At 38.5% G+C, this 26,427-nt stretch overlaps 1 protein-coding gene and 1 non-coding gene across 2 annotated transcripts; both read right to left on the bottom strand.

Moving 5' to 3' along the window:
* Nucleotides 1-321: 321 nt before the first annotated feature.
* On the bottom strand, nt 322-436 carry LOC118812841. The gene has a single exon (XR_005007583.1). It is a non-coding gene; the product is annotated as a U6atac minor spliceosomal RNA (small nuclear RNA).
* A 12,812-nt stretch (nt 437-13,248) lies between these two features.
* LOC118811942 (overexpressed in colon carcinoma 1 protein) lies at nt 13,249-26,427 on the bottom strand. Its single transcript, XM_036576545.1, has 8 exons — nt 26,364-26,427; nt 26,131-26,222; nt 24,608-24,824; nt 18,516-18,540; nt 16,401-16,436; nt 16,229-16,308; nt 14,088-14,130; nt 13,249-13,989 (listed from the first exon to the last, which is right to left on the bottom strand). Exons 2-7 carry the CDS (start codon nt 26,158-26,160, stop codon nt 14,126-14,128), a joined length of 393 nt encoding a protein of 130 aa, XP_036432438.1. The 5' UTR covers nt 26,161-26,222; nt 26,364-26,427; the 3' UTR covers nt 13,249-13,989; nt 14,088-14,125.

Raw genomic sequence — 26,427 nt, 5'->3', positions numbered from 1 at the left:
ATTATTGGTGAAATCATTGTCAAACTTGATTGGCTTATCGCCTTTATAAAACACCAACAACAATATGATCTCACAGAACCACTGACCAATTGTGCTCGACACAGAGGAATTTGACCTCAACATTTAACCCACAAATGCAGTGAAACACACACATGCACACACACTAGGGGGCAGTGAGGACACTTGCCTAGAGCAGTGGGCAGCCTCATCCACAGCACCCAAGGAGCGGTTGGAGGTTGGGTACCTTGCTCAAGGGCACTTCATTCATGTCCGCTTAGGGGATCAAACCAGTCACAAGGCTGGTACCTTAACCTCCAGCTCACACCTACATGGTTAGAGATGCCACTAAGTAGGCGGCAATGCTTCAACCAGGTATGTGCCACTAGGACCTCTTCCATCCTTGTCAAGGGGAGCCTTTACTCCTTTCACACAATACAAATACACAAATTTATGATAAATAATTGAATGTACTTTTGAAAATACTCTGTAATGATTTCACTGTAAAATAACAGTAAATGACTGGCTACTAGTTGTATTATCTTCACAGTAAATTACAATACCATATTAACGCAAATAACCATAAAATAGCAACTGTATACTGTGACTTCACTGTCACCTGGACTGCAAGATTGCAGTGATGTAGCTGTATTCTCCTGTACACTTACTGTTAGAAGTCATAATTGAAATTCAGTAATCTCCTGTATTTTCACATAACAATTGTAAAAATAGTGCAGCTCAGCCAGTAATTTACTGGAAATTTACATCAGAAAAAAAGACTTTTCATTTTACTAGACCTGTAAATATATTAATTAAAACAAAAATCATATCAATTAACATATTTATTCACCATGTTTTCACCGTTGATGACTATCTCAAATATGCATTTTAAAAATACACATTTCACAGACATTTTCACTGCTTATTATTTGCACAAACATGACCAAAAACATCTGTCAATACCAATAAACAGTAACATTTATGGCAACACCTCAGTAGTCCGGCATTTCAACAAACAAGCCCGCACACGCACGCACACGCACACACACACACACACACACACACACACACACACACACACACACAAAATAAAAAAAACCTTTAAATCTTTAAAGTTTTAAAATGTGATGAATCTTAAAATGGTTGATTTCCCAATAAAATGATGAATGCAGAATTGTACTGTAAAAATTAGTGGTAAATATGGCAAAATCCTGGAAAAAATTAATAGTGTAATAAATAATTCTTCCACCAAGAAATGTAATTCATTTAGAGTAGGCTTTGGTTGCCAAGCATACATGGACTGCAGAACAGGGACCTTTTTAAATGAAGTTTTATCATATAATAATGAACATGCATCAATTGCACATAATGTAGCAACATTTAATAAAGATGCCTTCACTTTTTAAGCAGTTGGTTGTCTCATAATGCCTCTGTGGGGTTTTTAGAACACTAAGCTAATGGCGGTGCACATTCACTTCCCCTGCTACTTCTGGCAGCTCTTGCTTAACTGAAGGTGTAGGACATTCAATTGATATATTCTTGGTATGTCCTTCAGCAAACACTACAACTTAAAGCCTAACTCTAAATATTAATGAAGGAGCCTGTTAACTTGTTACCTATCTACCGAGCTAGTCAGTCTAGATCTAGCTGTTAAGGAAATAAGTTGATAGCTCCTCAGTTTAAACAAAATCAAGTTCTTATGTTTAATAAGATTTTGGGCTTTTTTGTTTCAAATACAAAAGATGATGCCTTGCTGCAATTATCAGTACTACTTGCAAACAACATACATTTTATAAAATACATTTTAGTTCTAAGGAAAATCGACATGAATGCAGATCAGAGGTTCCACCCTGTTACCGGAGATCTACAGTACAACAGACTTTAGCCACCCTGCAAGTTACAGAAAACATCAAGGTTTATTACTCTGAAACTGTAACTAAACTCTGCAGGACACTATATTTCAAGGAGTCGGGTTGGGCACCTCTGGTGTAGATGATGATATAGCCAGCTGCATATTTTATTTGACTCGCTCTGCTATGCAGTGAAGCATGGCACTGAGGCAAAGATGGCATTGAGACAGAGAGAGAGAGAGACAGAGAGAGAGAGAGAGAGAGAGGGAGAGAAGGAGAGAGAGAGAGATGTATGACTGTATAATAGTGTGGCGTGCTCATAAGGGTAATCAGTCGTGGAACACAAGTCTAATGGCCTGTAATGTTCTGTTTCCTGATATTAAGTCCAATCAGCAATCAAAGTGCCCAGCTATTCATGATCTTATAAAAACACATTTTGGAACACTACATCCAACACACTCCTCATTCTTTACCCTTCGTCTCTCACTAATGAAATGAAAAAGTAAAAGAAAGCAGCCAGTTTAAGAGAGCCAATAAGAATGGACCCTGGATTTTTTTTGGAGGGAAACAGGGCACATTCCTTGTGTTCATTAGCTTAAAGAGAAAATAGACTGCAGAACAAATTAACGTTAACTTTAATTTCTGGTTTTACATGAGTATAAAAACCTGGAGTGGACCACGGAATGTGAGGGGAGGGGGAGCGTGCCTAGAGAGGCCACTGAAAATGGAGTGGCTGCATTTTTAACAGGGAGACTCGAGTTGGTTTTGGCAGCATGGCTTGCTATATGACTCTGGAGTACTTTTGTGTTTCTCATTATGCTATTTGGAGCATATGAAAAAGGTTAGTTGCTATAACTGTGGCTAGCAATGTGCTAATCACCACCGCAGCCAACTCTGTTTAGACTCCTGGGCAAGGTAGCAGGCCTTCAGGTAGCCTAATCAGGTAATAGATACACATACCAATAGGAAAAGCTAGCAAATAACCATCAATGGCTAAGCCAAAAACAGGGTGTATTTTATTGTTACGCCTGAATGTTTTAGACTGTCCTAGGGCTGTTTTCAACCTGTGGGCTACAGCTCACCAGTGGGCCGTGGTTGTGCTGCTAGGGGGGGCCGACAGCAGTCATTTATTACTAAAACAAAAAAAAACTTCATTACAATATGTAGACATTTAACTTAGCCAACAGTTCTCAAAGTGACAAATATTGCAATCTAAATACCTAAATATTGAAGTTGAGCTCAGTGATTGGTCTGACCAATGTAGCTGATGTAGCTAGATGTTCATACATTCAATGCTAGTCAATGTAAAACTGTTCTCTTTTTGATCATATGGAATTGATCCACTATGGATAAATAGCTGCAAACAGAAAACATTAGAGGTTTTATTGTGTTTATTTTGTTGTGTGACTATACAGTCAAATGAAATTTGATAGGCTACATTCAACTCAAAATTATTTGAATAGTGTTTTTACATCTGGCAATACATTTTTTTGTGGGCCATGAAATCTTTTGTGGTCAGTTGTGTGGGCCATGAGTTGCAAAAGTTTGGGGATCCCTATCCTAGAGTGTTTTTTTGGCTTTCTGTTAAAGTAGTCGGCAGCATGCCACATAACTTTTAGATGAGTTACTGCTATAAGCTTAACAGCACGTCAATTTGTCACTAGCTGTAACAGCTACAGCAATAAATGTTCAGTTTCTGTGTTTATCACCTGCCTTCATTCTTTTTTAGTCTTAGGACCTATTAGCTGTAAAACAAAGACATCAAATATGTACCAAAGATGCCCTGTCTCTCCTTGATCATTCTATATAAAAGAGGGATTCTTGTACTGAATACTGTAAAAGTCAGAGGTGTCCAAAGTCCAGCCCCAGGGCCAAATGCGGCCCATGGGCAGATTTTAATTGGCCCATGGCCTCTATTTTAGGGTGGGTTACAACTAGCCTGCAAGCCAGTACGTTGCAGTTTTTCCTTTTACCTGATGGCGGCAGCAGTACTGTAAACATACAGTGTAATGCACTGCACTGTGGTAACAAAGTTAGCTAAAGTTTAAGACCCTCTGACAACACCTGCAGCTTAATTTACTGAATGACATTTACAGCCATACTACACTACAGTCATAACGCACAGACGTAACATTGAAAACTAGACATTTGGCGAGATGGAAATTAGAATAATTTTTAACATGTGCCTCATATTCCAAAAGGCTATAATGAATTCAATATCAATAAACATGAAACAAAGCATGGATGATACAATAAATATTCAGGAGAAGGCAGAGAAATGAAAGCAACTGCAAGCTACTTGAGTCTTACAGCACCAGCTTCTTATCAGATCAAACTAGATAGTTCAGCAAATATTAACCCTTTAAGGCAGAACAAAAATGTGGCTATTTATGCTGTTTAATCTGCTCTTTCATCAATCTAATATTTCTTATTTTGAGATGGCTGTGTTCTTATTATAAGATTATCTAGCTTATTTCTAGACATTTTTACATGTCTTAAGTAATTTTATCAAGAAAAATTATCTCACTATACTGGCAGATAATTTTGCTGGTTTCAAGCACATTTCTTAAAACAAGCAAAATTATCTTTATTTTATATTTTAAAAGAAACCTTGTGCATCTTTTATCCTGTGATAGGAAATATGGTAACACACAGAAGGTTCCAATGCCTCTATGTGCTGACATTTTGAAAACATGATATTTTAAATCATTTGTGAATAATATTTCAGCTTTCAGGTATTTTGGCATGATACAATCTGGTCCCTTTTTGAGAAAAAGTTTGGACACCCCTGGCATTAGTTAAGGCTTAGATGCTATTAAGCCTCAGTACTGTGGGAAACGTTGAGGCTGCAGGCTGAGGTTAAAAAAAGCAACTTTTCCTACTACCCCAAATCAAATTAGATACTTCCTAAGATGTTTTGAAGAGAAACACCTGGGCGGTCCGGCCCAGGGGGTCAGGATTGGAATGAGCTGCAGGTTCCCAGGCTTCAAGCATAACAGAAATTCCATCAGCATTATGTTGCACAATAAATAAATAAGAAATTTCTATGATGATGATACTGAAATCACAGATCTTGAGGCCCGAAGTGCCATCAGGCTCCTGCAGAGCTCTGACGTGCTATACCCACCGAGGTCAACATGGCCTCCTCTCCTCTTCCCCAACCTTTCTAGGATTAGTCTGCTATGATTTAACGCTGCTCTCTCCTGACCTCTGGAATGCAACGAATGACGGATCTATTTTCCTACATTGTTTCACCTGCTCTAAATGGAACCACATGTTGCGAGGGACCGCCTCGCTGCTTTTGTCCGTAATTGGAAGCATACTGAGTGTGGTGTAGGGCTATAGGCCACTGAAGGGCTCTGCATGGGTCTGGGCCATGACATGTTGGATGGAAAGAACACAGGGACGGTGTAATGACACTGGAATGGGGCAAAGCTGGAGAAGTATTTAACTGGCTGTGAATAAAGCTTTAGCATGAGGGTGACCATATCCATCACACGTGCTCTTGAATTTGAATCTGAGCCTACAGTGAATGGCTGTTTGAGGCAATTGTAACCTGGAAAATGCTGAACACTTAGGAAACTTAGTTGCAATGAAGTGAAAATTTTGATAGCCTGTTGATAAACAAATCCACAAATTAGCCGTGACAAAACACAGAAACATGCCTGATAGCTTTATAATTAGTGTAGCAAACAATCTCACAAACATAATAATTTTGCAAGTCATGTTAGAAAAAACAGCATAGACCAGCATGCCTGCTCACCAGCAAAACCAGCATAAACCAGCATAGACCAGCATGGAAATCAGAATCCTAATCCAATTTTATATTCTCAAGTCACACCAGAATATTCAAGGTAGGTAACATAATTTCAATGCAATGCCGCTTCACCATACATATAGACAGAGACAAACTAATGGGTGGCTAAAACAAGCAAACAGTGATAACCGACATACACTTACTTTTAGCTTACACTTGCTCAAAGTGACTTATATCCACCATCTGCAGGGACAGGTCCTCTGGGGTTAAGTGCTTTGCTTAAGCGCACAATGACAGTAAACATCAGCTGGGGCTGAACCCATGACCTTTTGAATTATAGCCAAGTTCAACTGCTGCATTCAAGCAAACATAGGCCTGGTCCACCAGAAGCTATTCCACAGAGGAGGGAACCCTGGGATTTCATGTAATCAGAATGTATGTAGAGCGCTAATCCAGCATCAAATTTTGCACATTTTATAAACAGTAATTAAATGGACAAGGGTTGTGTACCTGCTTGGAAGCACAGTCATACAAGGAGCTCTGGAGCAGCAGAAGAAAGTATAATCAATGTTTCCTGAATGTAGAAACACTGTGGTAAGAAATCTGGTGCTATGGACTAGCTTCCAAAATGGACATGTATAGTCTGCAAAGACCACCGCAAAAGATTTCACACTATTTTGTAACAGATTACTGGAAGACAGTCAATGTTTGATAACCCGTTTTAAGGCCTAACCACTTATACTTGTAGTGGCCATATATAAAACATGCTACGTATTTAAAATTTCCCTCAGCATCGCAGCTCAGCCAAATCCAAGAAGGAAGTGCAGTCAAGCAAATTTAACTCTAATTTCCCCCAGTGCTGTTTCTCTTCTTTCGGTCAGACTGGCGTCCGTATGGAGCTCTGCGGTCTAATCTTACAAACACTGTGCTAATAAGGAGCTTGATTAGTGTATAAGGCTGCCTGGCTGGGTTTGTGTTGTGATTAACACTGCTGCAAAGGCCTGTTTAGCTAGATTAGCGAAAGCCAGCCATTACTGCCAATCAGAATGCATTTAACTACATGCAGCTCTGCTGCATCTGTCTGTTTCAATGGGGTCTGACTCAGAGAAACATTTCCGACGTGTAACTGAACTCTTCAACAAGAATATCTGGCGCTGTTGCTTCTTCTGAGAGAAAGTAAAGATGGGCAGATCGATACTAAAGTATCTTTACATAAAAGGTGAACTGAATACTATTTTAATGAAAATGTGTCTATAGAAAAAGGAAAAAAGCAAATAAATGTATAGATATTTTATTATATCAATCATTATAGAATGATATTTCTCATATGTGTAAAGCTTTTGATGATGAGGTGTATCATGAAAAAAATAAAATTCTTGGAAGTGTTCACCAATGCACAACAACATCTTTTGCATTGTTAAAATTTCTTAAAGAATCTTAAAGAAAGGACCTATAGCAAACAAAATTACTTTAACTTCTATTAGGGGTCTTTTTTTCTTCTCCTGTAAATTTGCATTAAGGCAAAAAGTATGTGGAGACCCCTATTAATTACTGAGTTCAGGTGTATGAAATCAAATACACTTCCTTGCAATCTTCATTGACAAGCACTGGCAGTAGAATGGGTCATAGGATGCCACCTTTACCACAAGTCAGTCTGGGAAATATCTGCCCTGCTACATGTGCAAGTGCTATTATTGTGAAATGGAAGCATCTGAGAGCAACAACAGTTTAGCAACAAAGTGGTAGACCACATTACTGTGCGCAAAAATCACCTATCCTCTGTTTCATCACTCACTACCAGCTCCAAACTGACTCTGGAAGCAACATCAGCACATGAACTGTGCATCAGGAGCTTCATGAAATAGGTTTCAATGACCAAGCAGCTGCACACAAGCCTAAGATCACTATGTGTAATTCCAAGCGTCTAGAGTGGTATAAAGTGGTGTGCTGTAAAGCAAGTGGCCACTGGCCAGTGGAAATGTGGTCTCTGATGAATCACACTTCACCATCTGGCAGTCTCATGGATGAATCTGGGTTTGCCAGGAGATACCAGGTGAACGCTACCTTCCAGAATGCATAGTGCCAACAGTGAAAGTTGGTGGTGGAGGGACAATAGTCGGAAGGTGTTTTTCAGGGTCTGGGACCCTTAGTTCCAGTGAAGGGTAATGTTAATTTCACCTTTGTGGCAACAGTTTGAGGAAGGCCTGTTCCTGTTCCAGCATGACTGTGCCTTTGTGCTCAAAGCGAGATCCATAAAGACATAGCTTGACGAGTTTGGTGTGGAGGAACACCTGCAAAGAGCCCTGACCACAACATCACTGAACACCTTCGGGATGATTTGGAACATCAAGCCAGGCCTTCTTGTCCATCATCTATAGTCATACATAGTATGTAGATATATTTACAAATATATGGATACATACATATGTAGTCCATATATGTGGACTGTAGGAAGGCCAGTTTAGCACCCGAACCCTTTTACTATGGAGCCATGCTGTTGTAATACATCCAAAATATAGTTTTGGCATCGTCTTGCTGAAATAAACAAGCCGTCCTTGACAACGACGTCATCTGGAGGGCAGCACATGTTGCCAAAACATGTATATATTGTTCAGCATTAATGGTGCCTTCACAGATGTGCACGTCACCCATGCCATGTGCACTAATGCGCCCCTATACCATCATGAATACTGGCTTTTGAACTGTGCACTGATAACAAGCTGAGTGGTCTTTAGCACAGAGGACGCAGGGTCCATGATTTCCAAAAACAATTTCAAATTTTGTTGGACCACAGGACACTGTACCCCTTCTCCTCAGTCCATCAGGTGGTGTTTCTAATTCCTGTTTACAGATTTTTTGTCTTTGCATGGCAGAGTTTTATACTTGAATTGTTGCACTATTTTCCCACAGTCTTTTACAGAGTGGAGGATCCCTCCCCATCTTTACTTCTAAAAGACTCAGCCCCTCTGGGATGTTCTTTTTATGTCCAATCATGTTACTGACCTGTTGTCAGTTAAACTAATTAGTTGTGAGATGTTCCACCAGGTGTTTTTTAGCGTTACACAACTTTACCAGTCTTTTTTTGCACCATTGCAGCTTTTTTGAAACATGTTGTTGGGATCAACATTTACTGGATTATACTGAATTCAGAAAGAATGATATCCACAATAAGCGTTTTAAAAGTAACAGTTTTGGTGTTGATATGTTAGTCTGGGTAATCAGTTATTTAATATGAGATCTAAAAGAAAATTTGTGCTTTCACCTACGCCTAAGAGAAAGTCCTACAGGAAGAAAAAAAATATCCAAAGTGTTTTCACGAAAACTTTTTCTTGGGCAATGCTGACACCTGCTGCACAACAGCGAGAAAGCTACAGGTTTGCATTTTAATTCTAATTAAAATGACTAAACATGCGTAAAGTGTAAAACATATTATGTGTGTTCTTTCAACTATGTACTACTCAGCACTTACATATGAGAAGTCTTACATTGTATTACTATTGCCCTTCTGCACAATGCAGCCTTTATCCCTCAGCACTCTTATCAGCGCCACTGATCTTTCTCAGTAGCAGCGGAAGCAGAGCTCGGGGAGGGATAAATGCCACTCTTGATTGATGACTGCAGTGAAAAGCAGCGCAGGCAAAACGGCTGCAGGAGATGATTGTGTTATGAGAGTGTGTGTTTGGTCAGGTACACCACACAGCATAAACACGCTCAACAGACCCCACAAACCTCACCCACCTGTCTTCATCTCAGTGTGTTTTCCACTGGTCATGTATACATGCCTGTGTGTGTGTGTGTGTGTGTTTGTAATCTCCTTATATCAGCCTCAGTTCTCAGCAATCCAGTTTCACCATGGTGCAGATATTTTCCCAGCTGCTCCTATACTGCGTGGGTGCATTCATCCCTGTCCCTGGACGTCTCATTACTGAGCTTTGATCAGAGCCCTGAAGTCCCTCTATTACCCAGAGGAACACGCTGATGAGCCCACTGGAGACCGCAGAAGGTGTTCTGACCTTCACAGGCAAAAGACATTTATCTCTTACTCTTCAGAAATACAGCCTAGTTATTGATCACTTGGTCAAATATATCAGCCTTCAGAGGAATTTGGTTCACTAGGGGAAAAGCTTCTGGGACAATGATTGCCTTAACGTTTATAATTAAATGTGCTACTAGAGGATGCTCCTAACTACAGTGAAAAAAGTGATGCATTGAATTTACTTCAAATTCTAATGTGTATTTTGGTTGCACATGAATAAAAAATCTTCAGTGTCTTTCAGTTTCACTGAAGTGCACTCATTTTGTTAATAGTGTGAATATATATGTGTCAGATTATATTTCATTCCTGGGGAAAATATGTTACAATTTGATAAGAAAATAAATAAATAAATAAAATAAATAAATAAGTAAATGACATTAAAAAATAAATGTATGGGTCAATGATTACCTTAGTGTGTTTATTTATGTAATCATTGACCCATATATTTATTTCTTAACGTTATTTATTTATTTGTTTGTTTGTTTTACGTTTCTGCACATTCTTATATATTAAGTACAGTACTGTGAAAAAGTCAGAGACCACCCTTCATTTATTTAGTTTCCAGATATAAGAAAAAAAGACTGAACTTTGTAGGAGTTGAAAAATATCCCTGCAGATTTCTTTGAAAAACTGAAAGTAAGTCTCCTGCAAGAAATGGATGCAGTAAAACAGCAAAGAGTGAACACACTAAATACTGAACAAATGAAATTAGATGTAGCTGTTGAAGATTGTGTGTACTATTCTGTTAAATGTTTTTGCTGTTATTCCTGATGCTGAAAAATAAATCCCTTATTGGCTGTTTTGACTGGAAATTAAATAATTAAATTAAGGGCGGTCTCTGACCTCTTATCTTCCACAGCCCTCTTTGTAGGTCCATTCCACACTCCATATAGCTTAATAACTTGAAAAGTGTGCATTATTTTTCCCTGTAGGTAATAATAAGCTTTCGGATGTGGACACACAAAAGAACGTAAGGGGTTGATACATTTAACAGTTGAAATTTGATTTATATTTTACAATATCACTTTCAAAGAGAAGGATTCTATACCTGAGGAAGCATCAAAATGTTTGTCTTCATGCAGTGCCTGCTTGTGGCTTCATGCCACGGCTGGCGCACCCAAGAATAGTTTCAGCAAACAGAAGGTGCAAACTGAGTGCCAAAGTAGAGCAGTACATCCTCATAAGACTAGACTAGCTAGCTTCCCTTTAGAGACAGATCACACTTTATCATGCATAAATTACAACAGTGTTCAAATCATAAAAGAAATTTCCAACTACTACAGATTTCCACAATCTCTTTCCTTACAAATCAGCTGTGATTACAAACATTGACTACATTATTAATTCTGTTCATTTAGCTAGCAGTGAATACACAACACAGGCCTGGTGTGGTTCTGAGCTCCAGATTCAAATGTCTTACAGTACTGAGTTACAGTAATGCTGTTATCAGGGCACAGATTTGGATTTTCACTTTAAAAGCACAGAAGCAGTTTCTCCTTCTAAATCCTGTCTAACTTTCTGCCATCCGTCCTTTTACTCTGTACAGTGATGTATACTGCATTATATTCCTATGTTAGTGTGCTGCACTTAATATGGTCATAGTCGGTCTGATTGTTTGAGACACTTGATGTACACTCAATGAGGAAATCTATTCTATTCTGAAGTGGAGTGATACCTCTTGAATTGTTAAATCTTTACCTTATATAGACTGAAACTCTGCAGCCCATGTACTGCAACACTATGAACACGTTCCCACCTAACATTGTGCAAAAGTCAGAGTCCCACCCTTCATTTATTTCATTTCCAGTTTAAACTGATATTAAATAAAGACAAATACAGAAAAATGGGACTCCTAAAAATATGCAAGAGCTGGTAGACCAACAAAACTGTCACCATCAGATAAAGTGTTTAAAGCTTTCGTCTTTGAGAGAGAGGAGAAAATCAAGTTTCACTCTTACATCAGATCTGAAAAAAAAGTGTAGCTGTCAAGAAGCCGTTACTGAGAAAAGAAAACAGACAAAAAAAGAGGAACATTTGCAAATCAAACAAAGAACGTGCTGGAGTTCTCAGAACAATGGACTGACCACCCCAGAGTCCAGACCTCAACATGTTTGGGATTATTTGGATTGTGAGAAGCAGAAAATACAACCAACTTCCAAACTGAACTTTAGAAGAGTGGCCCTGCAGATTTCTTTGAAAAACTGAATGCAAGTCTCCTGAAAAGAATGGAAGCTGTAGTAAAGGCGAAGAGGGGACACAATAAATACTTTCTTGTTGAGGCTTATGTGTGATTTTCTCTTTCATATATTTTTCCGCTTTTTTCCTGACACTGAAAAATAAATAACCTTGAACTTAACAGTCATTTTGATGGGAAATGAAACAAATGAAGGTTGGTCTCTGACTTTAGCACAGTAGTGTGTCTATATACGCCTTTCTGAAGTAAATGCATCCGACATTGTTACTGACTGCTATAATGACAGAAAATAACAGAGATCGAACCGTGTGTTTCGAGTTATAAATGGTCAAATGTGTGCCTTCTCAAAAAGAACCATCTGCTGATTGCTGCCTTTGCTATTTCAGAGTAAAAATGCCATCCAGCTGTTCTAATCTTTGGCAGTCTTGAATGTGTTCATATGGCTGCAAAGCATGAACTGCAGATTTTCAGTCTATGAAAGACAAAAACTGAATTTAAGACAACTATAGAGGTATCACTCCATTTAAACCAACATAAACAAAACAGCTGTTGGAAAGACATGAAGCCTCCTTTACTCTTGAATAGTGGATTAATCTGTGTATTGCATTAGACATTTAAAAATGTGGTTCTCTCTTTTCAAACTGTTTTCTGTGTGGAACACAGTAAAGTTCTCATTTTTATCACACTTTAATGGCTGTATCTTCCTGAGGCTATAAAAACATGATGATACAATTGCATCATTCCTTATAACACATGCTTAAAGAGCCATACTGGAACTTCAGCTTATATGTCTTATAGGAAAGCAATCACACATATATTTAGCCACTATATGTTAAGACATATATTTATCTTATATGTCTTATAGGGAACTAATCAGACATACATTTAGCTACTATATGTTGAGACATATATTTAGCTTATATGTCTTATAGGAAACTAATCAGACACTTATTTAGCCACTATATGTTAAGACATATATTTATCTTATATGTCTTATAGGGAAATAATCAGACACATATTTAGCTACTATATGTTGAGACATATATATATCTTAAATGTCTTATAGGGAACTAATCAGACACATATTTAGCCACTATATGTTGAGACATATATATAGCTTATATGTCTTATAGGAAACTAATCAGACATACATTTAGCTACCATATGTTGAGACACATATTTAGCTTATATGTCTTATAGGAAACTAATCATACACATATATGGCTAATATGTGTTAAGACATATTTGACATATATGTCTAATGGTAAACTAATTAGACATATATTTAGCTACTACGTAGATATGTGTATTATGGGAATCTAGTCTAGACTTGCATTTTTTCCAGGAAAGCTTTCCTAAATTCTTTTTCTCTGTCTCAAGAATGTGTACATAAACAGACAAAATGAAGCATAGAGCTATTCAAATCTCAGATCTTCATTATACATAGTCTGTGGCGGACACAAACAATTTAACTTACAATCGCAAGTCATGTATTTGAAATGGCATAAATACAGCAAGAAAGTGGTACATATATAAGTCTATAAGAATTTCTTACACTATTGTCTATTTCAAAATAGCTCATTTGTACTAAAGAGGTGATGTGGTGTATATTAATGTTTGATCATGAATGCTGATGAAAATCACTTCGCTTGACAGCTTCTGTGAAGACATACATAAAGCTGGACTAATCTTTCACTCCATACAGTGATAATAACCATCACTTACAGCTGTAATCCTCTGAGCTAAATGTCTGTGTCCTTAGATGGCTTTGCTATAGGGCTATTCTCCTACAACAGAGATGCAGGTAAGTCATTTATTGCAGAGACCCGGAGCTGGTTTGGGTGTTGACGTGCCTTCATCGCGGTCAAGGTTCAGGAGGGTTCCTGAGCTGTGAATGCCCTGCCATGTTGACTCCAGTGCCATTTAAATGCCAGGATCTCCTCTAGGGCTTTCCACTCCTAGAAACCTCTCTGAGCCAGGTAGAAAACACAGTTAGAGAGCGATGGTTCTCTCACAGGCAAGATCTCCGAGATCCATACAGAGCCCCACTCCATATAGGCCCATCCGCAGGGGTCATTTTCAGTGATCATCTGAGTGGATGTCAACTCTCAACCTGCCGCTAGTCCATAAAAAGCTCCTGTGTTTACATACTTAACTGTACATGGGAGAGAAAAAAAACATGCTAATGACTGCACAGTCACTGTTATTCCTCCAGGCCATTTGCATTATGGAAATGCACACAAAGTGGCCTACCTGTATTACGCTTTCCTGCTGTTCCATTTTACAGTTTGCTAGTCTGAAAGAGAAGGAAATGGGCTCATCAGCGCTTATGTAAGTTGATGAAGAATATGAGATCTGATTGAGTCTGATTTGAGATTTAGCAGATGCCACTAATTGGAAGACTCATGCACCACAGGGACTGTCAGAAAGCTTGAGTGTGTGTGTGTGTGTGTGTGTGTGTGTGTGGAGCGACTGTCATGTTCTCTGGAAACCTTTTAAAAAGTCATTAAAGAGATGGTGACAGGCCATGTGATGTGGTCAGGGCACACGCACACACACTCACACACAGATACACATCCACTTCCGCACCCTGTGGTGTTTTAAAAGACTAATTAGCTCCATCTGGTTCAGTGAGATCTTTTATCTGCTGCGCTTCACTACTATCAAACAAAACTGTACCTTCAGTAAGTAAGTTAAGCACGTTATTTACATCCAAAGGTATGGACCCTTTTCATACAGTACTGTGCAAAAGTAAGAGACCCCCTTTATATATTTAACTTCCAGTCAAAACAGCCATTAAGGACAAGATATTCACCAGAATAAAACCTGAAAATTCACATTTAACATTAATATTTCAGTTCCACAGAAGCATTAACAATCAATTATAATATTAAACTGTTCAGTATTTAGTGTGTCTACTCTTTGCCTGCCTTTATTACAGCTTCCAGTCTATTTAGAAGACTTCCGTTCAGTTTTTCAAAGAAATCTGCAGGGATATTTTTCCACTCTTCTAAAGACGCATTTTCTGTTTCTTCTCACATTCCAAATAATCCCAAATTCACATCCAGTGATGATAAGGTCTGGACTCTGGGGTGGTCAGTCTATTGTTCTGGAAACACCAGCCATGTCTTTGTTTATTTTGCAAACTTTCTTCTTTTTTGTCTATTGTCTTTTCTCAGTAACAGCTTCTTGACAGCTGCACATACTTTCAGAATCATGAGTTGTCTTCTTGCAGTGGAAGGATAGACGGAAACAGAGTTTATCAGATCTGAAGAAAGAGTGGAGTTTGATTTCCTCTCAAAGATGAGAGCTTTAAGCACTGTTTATCTGATAGTGACAGTTTTGCTGGTCTATCAGCTCTTGCATGGATGTTAGGAGCCATTTTCTCTGTATATTTTAATATTCTTTGAGCTGCAGTTTTGGAAACTCCTGTTTTTTTTCACTTGTCTTCCTTTGGCTTTCCCCTTCCTTCCTCTTTCTTATGTCAAGCAATATCTCCTGAAAAATTAATAACTTGTATTTAATGGCCATTTTTACTTGAAATTTGGTGTTATGCATAGTATTTTATGTCCAGCAAACCCCTAGTGTAGGCCACTTTGACTCTTTGAATCATTAATCGCTTCAATCCAGTCCCATTGACCAGATAAACAGAATGTGGCTCACTGTGTTTCTGATCATCTTGCTTCTGCATAATGTGAGCGGTTCCCTCTTACTAGGGCCTTTTAAAAAAAGCATTTAAAATACACAGTTTTTACAATTTACTCAGGTCGTTTCGAACTGCATGCAGCACCAATTCTTTGATAATTGCTGTGAAATCTCATAACTGATGCGTATAAGAAGTGTGAACTATCACAAACAAAGATCTGATTATTTGAGGGTGTCATATACGTGCAGAAGATCGTTCCTCTTTAAAGTGTCTAAATGTAGTTTTATACCCATTTGCATTTGACTACACTATTGTCTACAGTGTCTCTGTATGACGCAAGGCCTCAAATGTGTAAATTAGTAGTGAAAGTACATTAAATGTTGACTTCCTGTCTCAATCAGGCTCTGTCTGTGTTGTGTAATCGAGTGGTAATGGCATACAGAGCAATACCACTCTATTTTTCCATTTCACTGAATTATTATGGATAATCAATTCAGCCATGCTTTGGCCCTGTTCACACGCTTAATGCTGAGAGCATCATTTCAAACAACAGACAGAAAATGATAAAAGTATTTAAGCGCTGAGTTTTGTATAATACTGCAGTTTGATACACTAATATCATGTATCTAATATCAATATCAAGGCTTCATATCATTTTTTCTTGCTGAAAGGCTACACTGTCACTGAATAATCACATTTCTCTTGGTGGTGTCCACATTTAGAATCAGAAGCTAGCATCCAGGCTTACCTTTCCGTGTGGATTTAGACTGGCTGGCTGCTACTGTGGTCAGATCTGTTGGTAGTCCAACATAAACTCCTCCATAGTTCCTACAGGAGACACACAAAGTCAAACACACTCTATCTCCTCTGAGACTACAGCAGCTTTACTAATGTCTCTATTACAGGAGCCTCTCACTGACCTTCTTTTCTCATCATCTGTTGAGGGCTCTTCTGTCCTGTTGCAAGAGAAGAGCTTGGGTTAGTTTTTCATCCATCCATCTATCCATCCATCCATCCATCCATCCATCCATCCATCCATTCCTCCAGCTAACCATTCATCCTTCTATCTGTCAATTCACCTACTCATCCATTCACTCATCCGTTTATTTGTTCATCCATCTATTCCTCTGTCTATCTGTCCAGCTGCATAACCATTCATCTAGGCATCCATTCATTCATTCCTCCAACCGTCCATGTGTCCATCTGTCCCTATATCCACCCATCCATCCATCCATCCATTCAGTCATTCATCCATTCTTTCATTAATCTATTCATTCATCCATGTGTCCTTCTATCCAGCCATCCATCCATCCATCCATCATTCCTTCAGTTAACCATTAATCCCTCCATCTGTCAATTCATCTACCCATCAATTAACTCATCCACTTCTTTATTCATCCATCCATCTGCCCCTCTGTCCAACTGCATAACCATTCATCCAGGCATCTATTCATTCATTCATCCAACCCTCCATGTGTCTGTCACTGTTTCCACCCATCCATCCATCCATCCATCCATCCATCCATCCATCCATCCATCCATTCATTAATACATCCATTTATCCATGTGTCTATCCATTCTTCTATTTAAACATTCATCCTTCTGACAGTTCATCTATCCATCCATTCAGTCATCCATTAATTCAAACATCCATCCATCTGTCCCTCCGTACATCTATCCAGCTGTATATCCATCCCTCCAGGCATCCATCAATTCATCCATCCGTCCTTCTGTCAATCCATCCATCCATCCATTCATTTTTCCATCCATCCATTGATCGATTTCCCTCTCCAACATCCATCCATGTATCCGTTCACTCACCTGTCTGTGAGCCCTTCATCCATCCATCCATTCATCCGACTGTCCCTACATCCATCCATCCTTCCATTCATTCATCCATCCCTCTGTCTTTCCATCCATCCATTAACCCATCAATTCACTGATTCGTCCATCCATCAATGAATCTGTTAAATGCAAATTTCTCCATCTAACCAACCATCTATCCATCCATTTATTCATCTATACATCCATGCATCACATCATCCATCTGTTCATCCATATGTCTATCATTCATCCATCCATCCAACAATCCACCCATCAGAAATGAATCTGCTATTGCAGTGACATTAAGATGGCCATGCTGGGGTAACATATGACTGAGACAGGAATAAAAAATCCACTCATGCACAGAATAGAACACAGTGTTATGGTACAGGCTCAGTGTGCTGGTGTACCAGCAACATTATGAAAAACAAAACTGCATCCTGCTTGTGACAAAATATTACATTTGTTGATACTTTCAGTCATTATGCACTCTTTGGCTGCTCTGAGTGATTTGCCATTGTACGAGACATGTTTAATGTCCAGTTCAGAGTTTGAATCAGAAGGTCTGTTCCCAGAGCAGCGTCTATGCAGTGGTGTCAGGGGCCTCTCTGAGATTAAATGCTAGTGCTGATGTGCTGAGTGCTGGAGAGTTCAGTAATTAGTGTTGATTGGCCCGGGTGCATTCAGAGCCCTCAGGAGCTGCAGGGGAACACACGCAGGCACATCCGTGTTTACCATCAGGGAGAACACAGGCTGGAGCAGGCCGTGGTTACATCTCTCTTAGGAATTTATTTTAGCAAGCGTCACAGTGCCCACAGAGATTCACTGGAGGTGTTGTGTGTGAATGCATGTGTGTATGTATGAGTGTGAGTGCAAGACTAAAACATCACTAAAGAGTCTCTGATAATCACTATATCCAACACTCACACAGTTTTCAGATCTTTGTCGTCTTTCAAAAATAATCTTTTAGTAGTTTGAGACCTGAACTGTGAGCGTGAGGACCACTGAACAGCAGATACTGACGTCCTTCAGTTTAGTTCTTGTACGGTTTATACAAAGTCATGAATGAATAAATCTTGTGGAATAAGTTTTGAATATACTTCGAAGTAATCTCTGCCCTAGATCTCGTGTTACAGTGTGAAATATCACATCTTTTAGTGTCTTATAGAAGTTTCTCCTCATTTGTGATCTTTTTTATGCAGAAAACTTACACATCCTTAGCAGCCTCTGCAGGACCTGTTAACAGGAAAGAGACAAAAAAGGAAATGCATAATTAATCACTTCTCATAAAAAAACACAGTCTGAAAATCAGACAAAAAGCACACCAGTTGTAGGGGAGGGCGGACACAAATTAACACAGGGTAAACCATAACATGTATATTTTATGTAGGTAAACAGGCTGAAGTAAAACAATTTTTTGTCATCTTTTCTTATTTCCATAGCAACATTATCCGTGACTTTTGTGAGCAATCAGACAGATATATTAGTACCACTATAATATCATACCACCACTAAAATAAGACTATAATTAAAAAGAGTTTATGAACGGTTTGAGATTAGCTCATTAACGGTTATTATTACGATATAAATGTTTTAAAAACATTAATAAGATGTTATAACACATAAATAAAATGGGCAACAGTGACCTTTTCAATCTATTGAACAAGAATATCTAATGAAGCTGACAGGTTAAAGTAACAAAGACAGACAAAGTAAGTCCAGTAATCAGCAAGATCTACTGTTTAACAGTTTAAATGAATGTGGGCGCACTATTAGGCAAGCAACAGGCCACTGTTTTCCTTTTTATTTATGTGTTATAACTGCTTATTAATGATGTTATGGTGTTTATGATCTAATCGATAACCAAAAATAAACAAATTTTAAATTATCCATAAACCTTTTATAAGGGTGATCTGATACCGATATTTCTCAAGATTAATTTTTGTACCATAAAAGTACTTTTTAATCAAAAGTGTTAAACACACTGAGTTGTGTTTAAATAACATGTAAGTTCATATTTATATTATATTATTTATATTATCTTTGTCCTTGTGTCTGTATAATAGCACTATTTTAAAGCATGTAAACGACTCACAGTGAGAGTAAGTAAGTACAACCTCCACACAGCAGCTTTAGCTGTAATACAGTGTTACATCATTTTATTCGCCCTCTGTTCGATTTTTGTGAACTTTTGTCTGCGACATGAACTCACTGACTAATCACTGTCATCTCTGGCATTTACATGACGCCAACCAGAATGACAGAGCAGCTGTGCTAAGGATCATTTATCATACATCCTCTCTCTGCTCTCTTGTTCTGGGCAAACTTTATGCAAATAAGCTGAGTGGCAACCAATCAAATTGTTGGTATGTGGCACGGAAACCAATTGTGTTATGCCGACAGTCACGCGGTGAGATTTAACACTGAAAACTCACACAGAGCGGGAGATATAAAGGCTGATAAAACGTTATAGATTATTATTGTAAAGTATAAAAACATTATTAGGCCGCTTTGGGACTCAGAACTGGCCTATAACTGCATGAGCTTTCCCTCTTTGCACCTCAACCTGCATGTGTTTGAGCAGTTTTCAGCTCACTGAAATGAAAATACGGTGTTCACTTAAACAGTTTAGCTATTGCAGGTTTTGAAAATATAAAAATACAAACTCCACTCTAAAACAGGCTCACATGGGTCTTTACTACGTTCAAGCTATTATAAAGTTCAGAATGTTTTATTATTATAATTTTTAACAGTTGCAATCCTGAAATCAGCCCCCCCCAGCACCCCCACTTCTCGCGTCCCTGTCGTTCTATGAGGAATAAAGGAAATCTTATTTGCTCTTGAAGACATCCTGCCTGATTGTTTTATGCTTCGTCTCATGTGGAACTGCATCTCAAAAACCAGCTCAAACTGAGAGCTTCAGAGATCCGAGCTGTGAGTGAATGAGATCATGACGTTTCAGCTCCTGAATGAGGTCGAGAAACCCTCAGTGCTCTTTTCACATTTTTCAAAGTGGAAAGTCATCAAGCACAAAGTCACAGTTGATAAGCAAAGGACCTTCTCATAGATATTCTGCCTGTCTTTTTTCTGCGCAAACAACTTGGTGAAAAACAACTTGGTGAAATTTAATAAAATGTTGCGCCACGTCCGGCGTGTATGGTTTTGATTCCATTGCGTCTGAATAGTCCGCATTTTAATTCCATTTTTTGTGTTGCATTCAGTTTGTAAAGTCTCCTGAAATAAACAGCAAGAGGAGTCCATATAAATTCAAAACCGTCAATTTTTGAAAGTTTTTATTCATAGATTCATCAAAAAATGCTACAGCTCTCATGTCAATAATAAAAAAATTATTGCCCTGATATTTACTGATATTGATTATTTATTTAGTATATTTGCCAAATTTGACACACCTCTTTTCACTAATCATATTTATTTTGATGTATATATCTTTATGCATTTAGGTTGGAAACCTAATCTGGATCAAACAACATAGATCTGAATTAAATTAATTGCGTTGAATTAATTGAATTAAATTAATTTATCAAACTCCTTAGTGACTGTTAGAACCAGCCCCTCCATCTGTTATAGTTTACTCCACCTATGTGGTAAGTTGTAACATTTGCACTCTTGCCACTTTTGGCTGAACTGTTTGTAGATATCAGGTGTTGGAAACAAAGTTTATGTTATAATTTAATGTGTAGGTTGTTTGTATAATAACCTTAATCTTGCTCAAATACCTTTAAAATTAAAAAGCAAAAAATTAAATGTGGTAGGTTGTGCCCACTCTCCTCTAAACGGCCATGAGAACAACTTAGAGCAACTTAGTCAGACTTCAACTTTTGTGTGTGTGTGTGTGAGAGAGAGCGAGAGACAGAGAGAGAGAGTGAGAGGCCTTTTCTGAGCTATATAGAGGCTGAAGGACTCTTCATGCAGTCCTCTTAGTGCTGCCTCCTGCTTTAATCACCATGCCACTGTGTCTAAGAGCAGAAAAGCTTGACTTTGACTTATGAGGCAGAGCACAGTATAACCAGCAGATTCTATAGTCATCATCAATCCAGATCATTTCAGCAATTTCATGCATTCACTAATGGACATATATACATTAGCTTTATAAAGTGAAACACCAAAGAAAATGATGCCTTGTTCTCTGAAAATGGCCAACTGATGTGTCAGTCAGACAAAATAGCAGTTGTATTTTTCAGTATGGGTGCACTGATCATCAGGTTTAATGACTTCTGATTCCTTAAAGCCAAATGTATTTGTTTGCTCTTTACCTGAAGTGCAGGCTTTGTGGGATAAATAAACGCACTAATATGAAACACAATGGTTCACATTACAGTACTGTGCCAAAGTCAGAGACCACCCCTCATTTATTTAATTCCCTGTCAAAGCAGCCACTAAATACAAGTTATTCATTGTTTAGGAGATATTTCTGGGGAGATTAGATACAGGACAATCCACTTGCATAAGAAAGGAGAAAGCCAAAAAAAAAAATAATAAGTGAAAAAACAAGAATTTATAAAAGTTTTGAAAAAATGCAAAGAAAATAGGACCCCTAACAACCACGTGAGACCTGGTAGACCACAAACACTGTCACCATCAGATAAAGAAAGCTTTTATCTTTAAGAGAGAGGAGATAATCAAGCTCTACTCTCACTTCAGATCTGACAAAGCCACATTTCAACATCACTGAATGTGTTTGGGATTTTTTGGATCATTAAAGGGCAGGAAATGCAACCAACTACTGAGACTGAACTTTGCTGTAATAAAAGCAAAGTGTGCATACATTAAATACTGAAAAAAAAGATATTATATTTAGTTGCTGAGGGGTCTGAGTAATTTCCTGTTAAATACACTTTTTCATTTTTTTTTTCTTGACACTGAAAAAAATAAAGAAATGGAGGGAATCTGTGACTTGAAAACATTGAAATCATTACACAGATCAGACAAATTCAAAATCATCCAGCTGACTGACCACTGTGTGTTGTTGGAGAAAATCGCTTAGTTCTAATCCGTTTTTCCTCCTAAACAACAATGAAAAAGACCCCCTCATGGGTTGCTCCTACACAAATGCTGCAGAGTCACTCAGTAGCTCCACCAGTTTTCAGTCACAGATTAAGATGTCCAGTAGTTTTACTGTAGTGGTCACATTTAAAAAACTCAATCAGCTAATGGTCCCTCAATTAATCTAAGCCTTGATGCTCTGGGGTACTATTGCCCTAGTGCTACAAATGTGTGATTGTACAGTGACCCAGTGTGAGACTGGGACAGGAAGCTAAAACAACAGAGCCTCTTCACACACTGTTCTGATCTCCACCACAGAGAGCATTCAGAGCACTGCTGGCAGGACTGGAGCTGTGCAAATGCGCCTCAGAAAGTCACTCTGCCACAGGCCTCCATCATGGCCAAGCAGCTTTAAGAGCCTTGGCCTGCCTCTCAAACATCTGAAGAGTCTTTGTCTTCACCCATGTAAACTCTGCATTGCTTATGAGTATATTGCTTATACAGTTATCTGACTGGAAGCACAGAGAAATAAGCCAAAGTTTTGGAAAAAGTCTGACCTCTCCACTGTCTTTCTCACAAACTCAACCCAATGTTTATATTCTGAAAGAAAGTAGACCAAGACAACAGGAAGAAGGAAGAAGAAACTAGGTCATTTGTAGAGGGTCAGAAAACGTATCTAGGCAACCTTGCATAAGAAAACCAATGGTTTCTGAAGACGGGAAAGACTGGACACAAGGCTTTCTAGGTAAAATTAATGACAGTGTTTTGAACAGCATAGCCATGGCTGGTCCAGGCTGATAAGGTCATTACAGTTCAGCTCCTCTGTGTAGCATGAATAAGAACAATCAGCAATTGTGCTGTAGGAAGGTTTCGACTGTAATTACCTCACCAAGGCAACACATAATCCAAAGGCTTTAAGACACTGCAACACACTTAATAACAGCTAACTTAAATCTGTTCAGGTTTGCCATGGAAAGTACAACTCTTAAACTCTTGGCTTGTTGTTCAGTTATTTTAAGACTTATTAACTAGTAATTACTGTGAAATACTCAGTACCTACTACACATTACTACAATTACTATGAAACTGAAGGCCAGTCTGGATCTGCTTAAGTTCCTTTCAGTTTAAGGTGTTAAGTCATGCAACATTAAGCTTAATAAGGGCCCGAGATACTCGCCTGCAGTGTAGTACAATAGAGAAAGATTTTAGCAATCAAATAAGTGTCTGCTTTGTCAGAACGGTGAAAGAAGTGGGTTGAACCAGTGGATAGAGAAGGGAGAAGGAAGTTTAAAGGATGAAGGGACTGAAAGTAGAAGTGTCAAAGCCAGGATGAGTAACATCACACACTGACACTCATAACAGTAAACAGAAAGTGCTGGGCAGCAAATACACACATGACTACAGAAACCAAGCACATAATAAGGAAACACACACACGCATATATATATATATATATATATATATATATATATATATATATATATATATATATATATATATACACACACACACGTTCAATAGGCTATATATATAATAACAAACTTTGCATGTAGCTTATATGTAGTAAGATAATAAGGTAATATATTTATTATTATTATTATTATTATTATTATTATTATTATTATTATTGTTATATAGGTAATATTTTATTCTTTCAATTTTAACAAAATACAACATTAACATTTATATGGAGCATGTTGGTCTAACATTGTATATTAGCCCTTTTTTCATTCTTGTCCTAAAAGAGTACAAAAACTAACACACAAACACACGTTCAGATGCATGCGCACACACACACACACACACACACACACACACACTCACTGTCCTCATAAATCAAAGTGTGTGACCACAAATACCACTGGCTCGCTCACTGAGGCTCGTGCCTGCTGAACACAGAGCAGAATCTCCCACTGTGCTGTGCTGAAAGAGACAGAGCTCATGATTCTATTGGGTAACTCTCGCCTTGGCAACTGTTCTAAACGTCTCTGCTCTAAACTAAATAGCCTCTATCCAAAACCCCACATTCCCTTACACTTCCATATAAAGCCTCCTACCAGCACGCGCTGCTAGCAGACTTGGTAGCTAAGATGTGATTAATGCCGGACATTACACTCAACATTAGCTTCTCTATGAGGAAACATTTCATTCAGACACTCTGACTTACTGAAACGCAGAGATCAACACGGCACCTGATCCACCTGCATCCACCACACACTCACACACACAAACACACATCAGTGAGTGTCCAGTGTGTGTCCATTCAGAAAAAATGCTGTTGAAACACTCATACACTCACCTCCCGCTGTGGTATTAGTGGCAGAAGAATTTCCACAACCCATACTGGCATCCCACTCTGACAGAACAGCACGCTGGAAGGAAAGATCCAGAGCACGAGTGGCCAAAAGGCAGAAAGAAAGGGGGAGGCAAAGAAAAAAAAAGGATGACTGGAGATGGCACTTCTCCACTGCACTGATTCCCTCACTCAATCCCTCTCCAGTGCAGCCTGGGATGGTCTGCAGTGGAACAGTGAGAGAGAGAGAGAGAGAGAGAGAGAGAGTGAGAGAGAGAGGGAGAGAGAGAGGGAGAGAGAGAGAGAGGGAGAGAGAGAGAGAGAGAGAGAGAGAGAGAGAGAGGGAGGGAAAGTGAGATGCTCTGCACTCACATGATTTGCTGGTCTCCTCCACCCTGACAGGGTTGCCATGGAAACAGGGGGTGATGGGGAGGGAGATTAGCGAATAGCAAAAGGCCTTCAGCATTACACTGAACAATAAAGAGCAGTGCAGGAAAACGTAACGGTCAGGTTACATATGTCACACTAATAACCTCTGACCTGAATACAGCACTGGACAAGGAAAAAAAAGACAAAACTATACTGTGTCCTGCAATATCTCACCCAGCCTGATACACACTCTCACCACACAAACAGGCTTTTCATTCAAAACAGTTAACACTAGCCCACTCTCTCAAATGGGCATCTGATTGGTGTTTGGAACTACTCTCTTAAAAACAAAGGTTCCTAAACAGTTCGGCTTGAACACACTGTTCTAGGAAAGAACTTTAACTGCTACAGAAGCTTTACATCATGTGGCGGTTCATTAAAGGGGAATTCCACCTTTTTTTCAAAACTATAAGATGCAAAGTTAAGATGTACACAAGATAATTCTGAGTGTTCTGATGTGAAATGCTACATTCTAGAGAAACTCAGTGAGTCAGAATTGTTCACAGTGGTGGTGATAGGAACCAGACGTCTGAAGAGTTTAATGCCTCTAAAAGCTCCCTCACAAAGTTATTACGTGTAATGATTATGAATATGCTGCCTGATGTCTGAGATGATAGTTTTAAGATATGAAAGAATTTTTTTTTCAAAATACGTTCATGGTGGAAAGATACATGTGGCTTAATTTGAGACAAATTAGTCTCCAAAAACGTATTTCAGATTGATAACTATTTCACATCATCAGCATTATATTATATAAGATTTGTGGGTTCACCTGTGGTTTTTAGATAATAAAATATATTATATTTATAGCTATATTTGTGTTGCAGACATTGTGACACCTGGTTCCTATCACCACCACTGTAAAGAAATAAGAGCCAGTAAGTCTTCACAATGAACTATTTGACACCAAACCACTCTCAATAACTTTGTTTACCTCTAAACAATTGAAAAATGGTGGAAAAAACTGTAACATTCATCACACTCACACGTCTCATATACAAATAGTGTTTTTTAAAGAACCATCCACTGAAAACCAGAAGTGGTTCTTCTATATCATTGCTACCCCTTTTTGGCACTTTTATTTTGAAGAGTGTACTTACCCTTGGAGAAGATACTGAAAACAACTCCATCAATGTTGTAAAGCACAGACCTGTGGATCCTCTTTTGTCAACTCTGTCCAATGAAGAAGCATCTGCCGTGTAAGAAAAGTGCAGTATGAGTTTTTCTCATGTTTACAGCAGCAGTTATCCATAAATGACAACTGCAAAAAGAATAATTTATAGTGGCACTAACAGTTTTACAGGACATTACAAACGCCACATGCAAGACATACGTCATTCAGAGCGAGTAGAACACAAAGAGAGGTGATTTCACACTCTTATTGAAGAGGATATTTG

The sequence above is a fragment of the Colossoma macropomum genome, unplaced genomic scaffold (assembly GCF_904425465.1).
Source record: "Colossoma macropomum unplaced genomic scaffold, Colossoma_macropomum, whole genome shotgun sequence".
In the NCBI taxonomy this organism is placed as follows: Eukaryota; Metazoa; Chordata; class Actinopteri; order Characiformes; family Serrasalmidae; genus Colossoma; species Colossoma macropomum.
The sequence above is the reverse complement of the archived record's forward strand: the minus strand, read 5'-3'. Positions and strand labels throughout refer to the sequence as shown.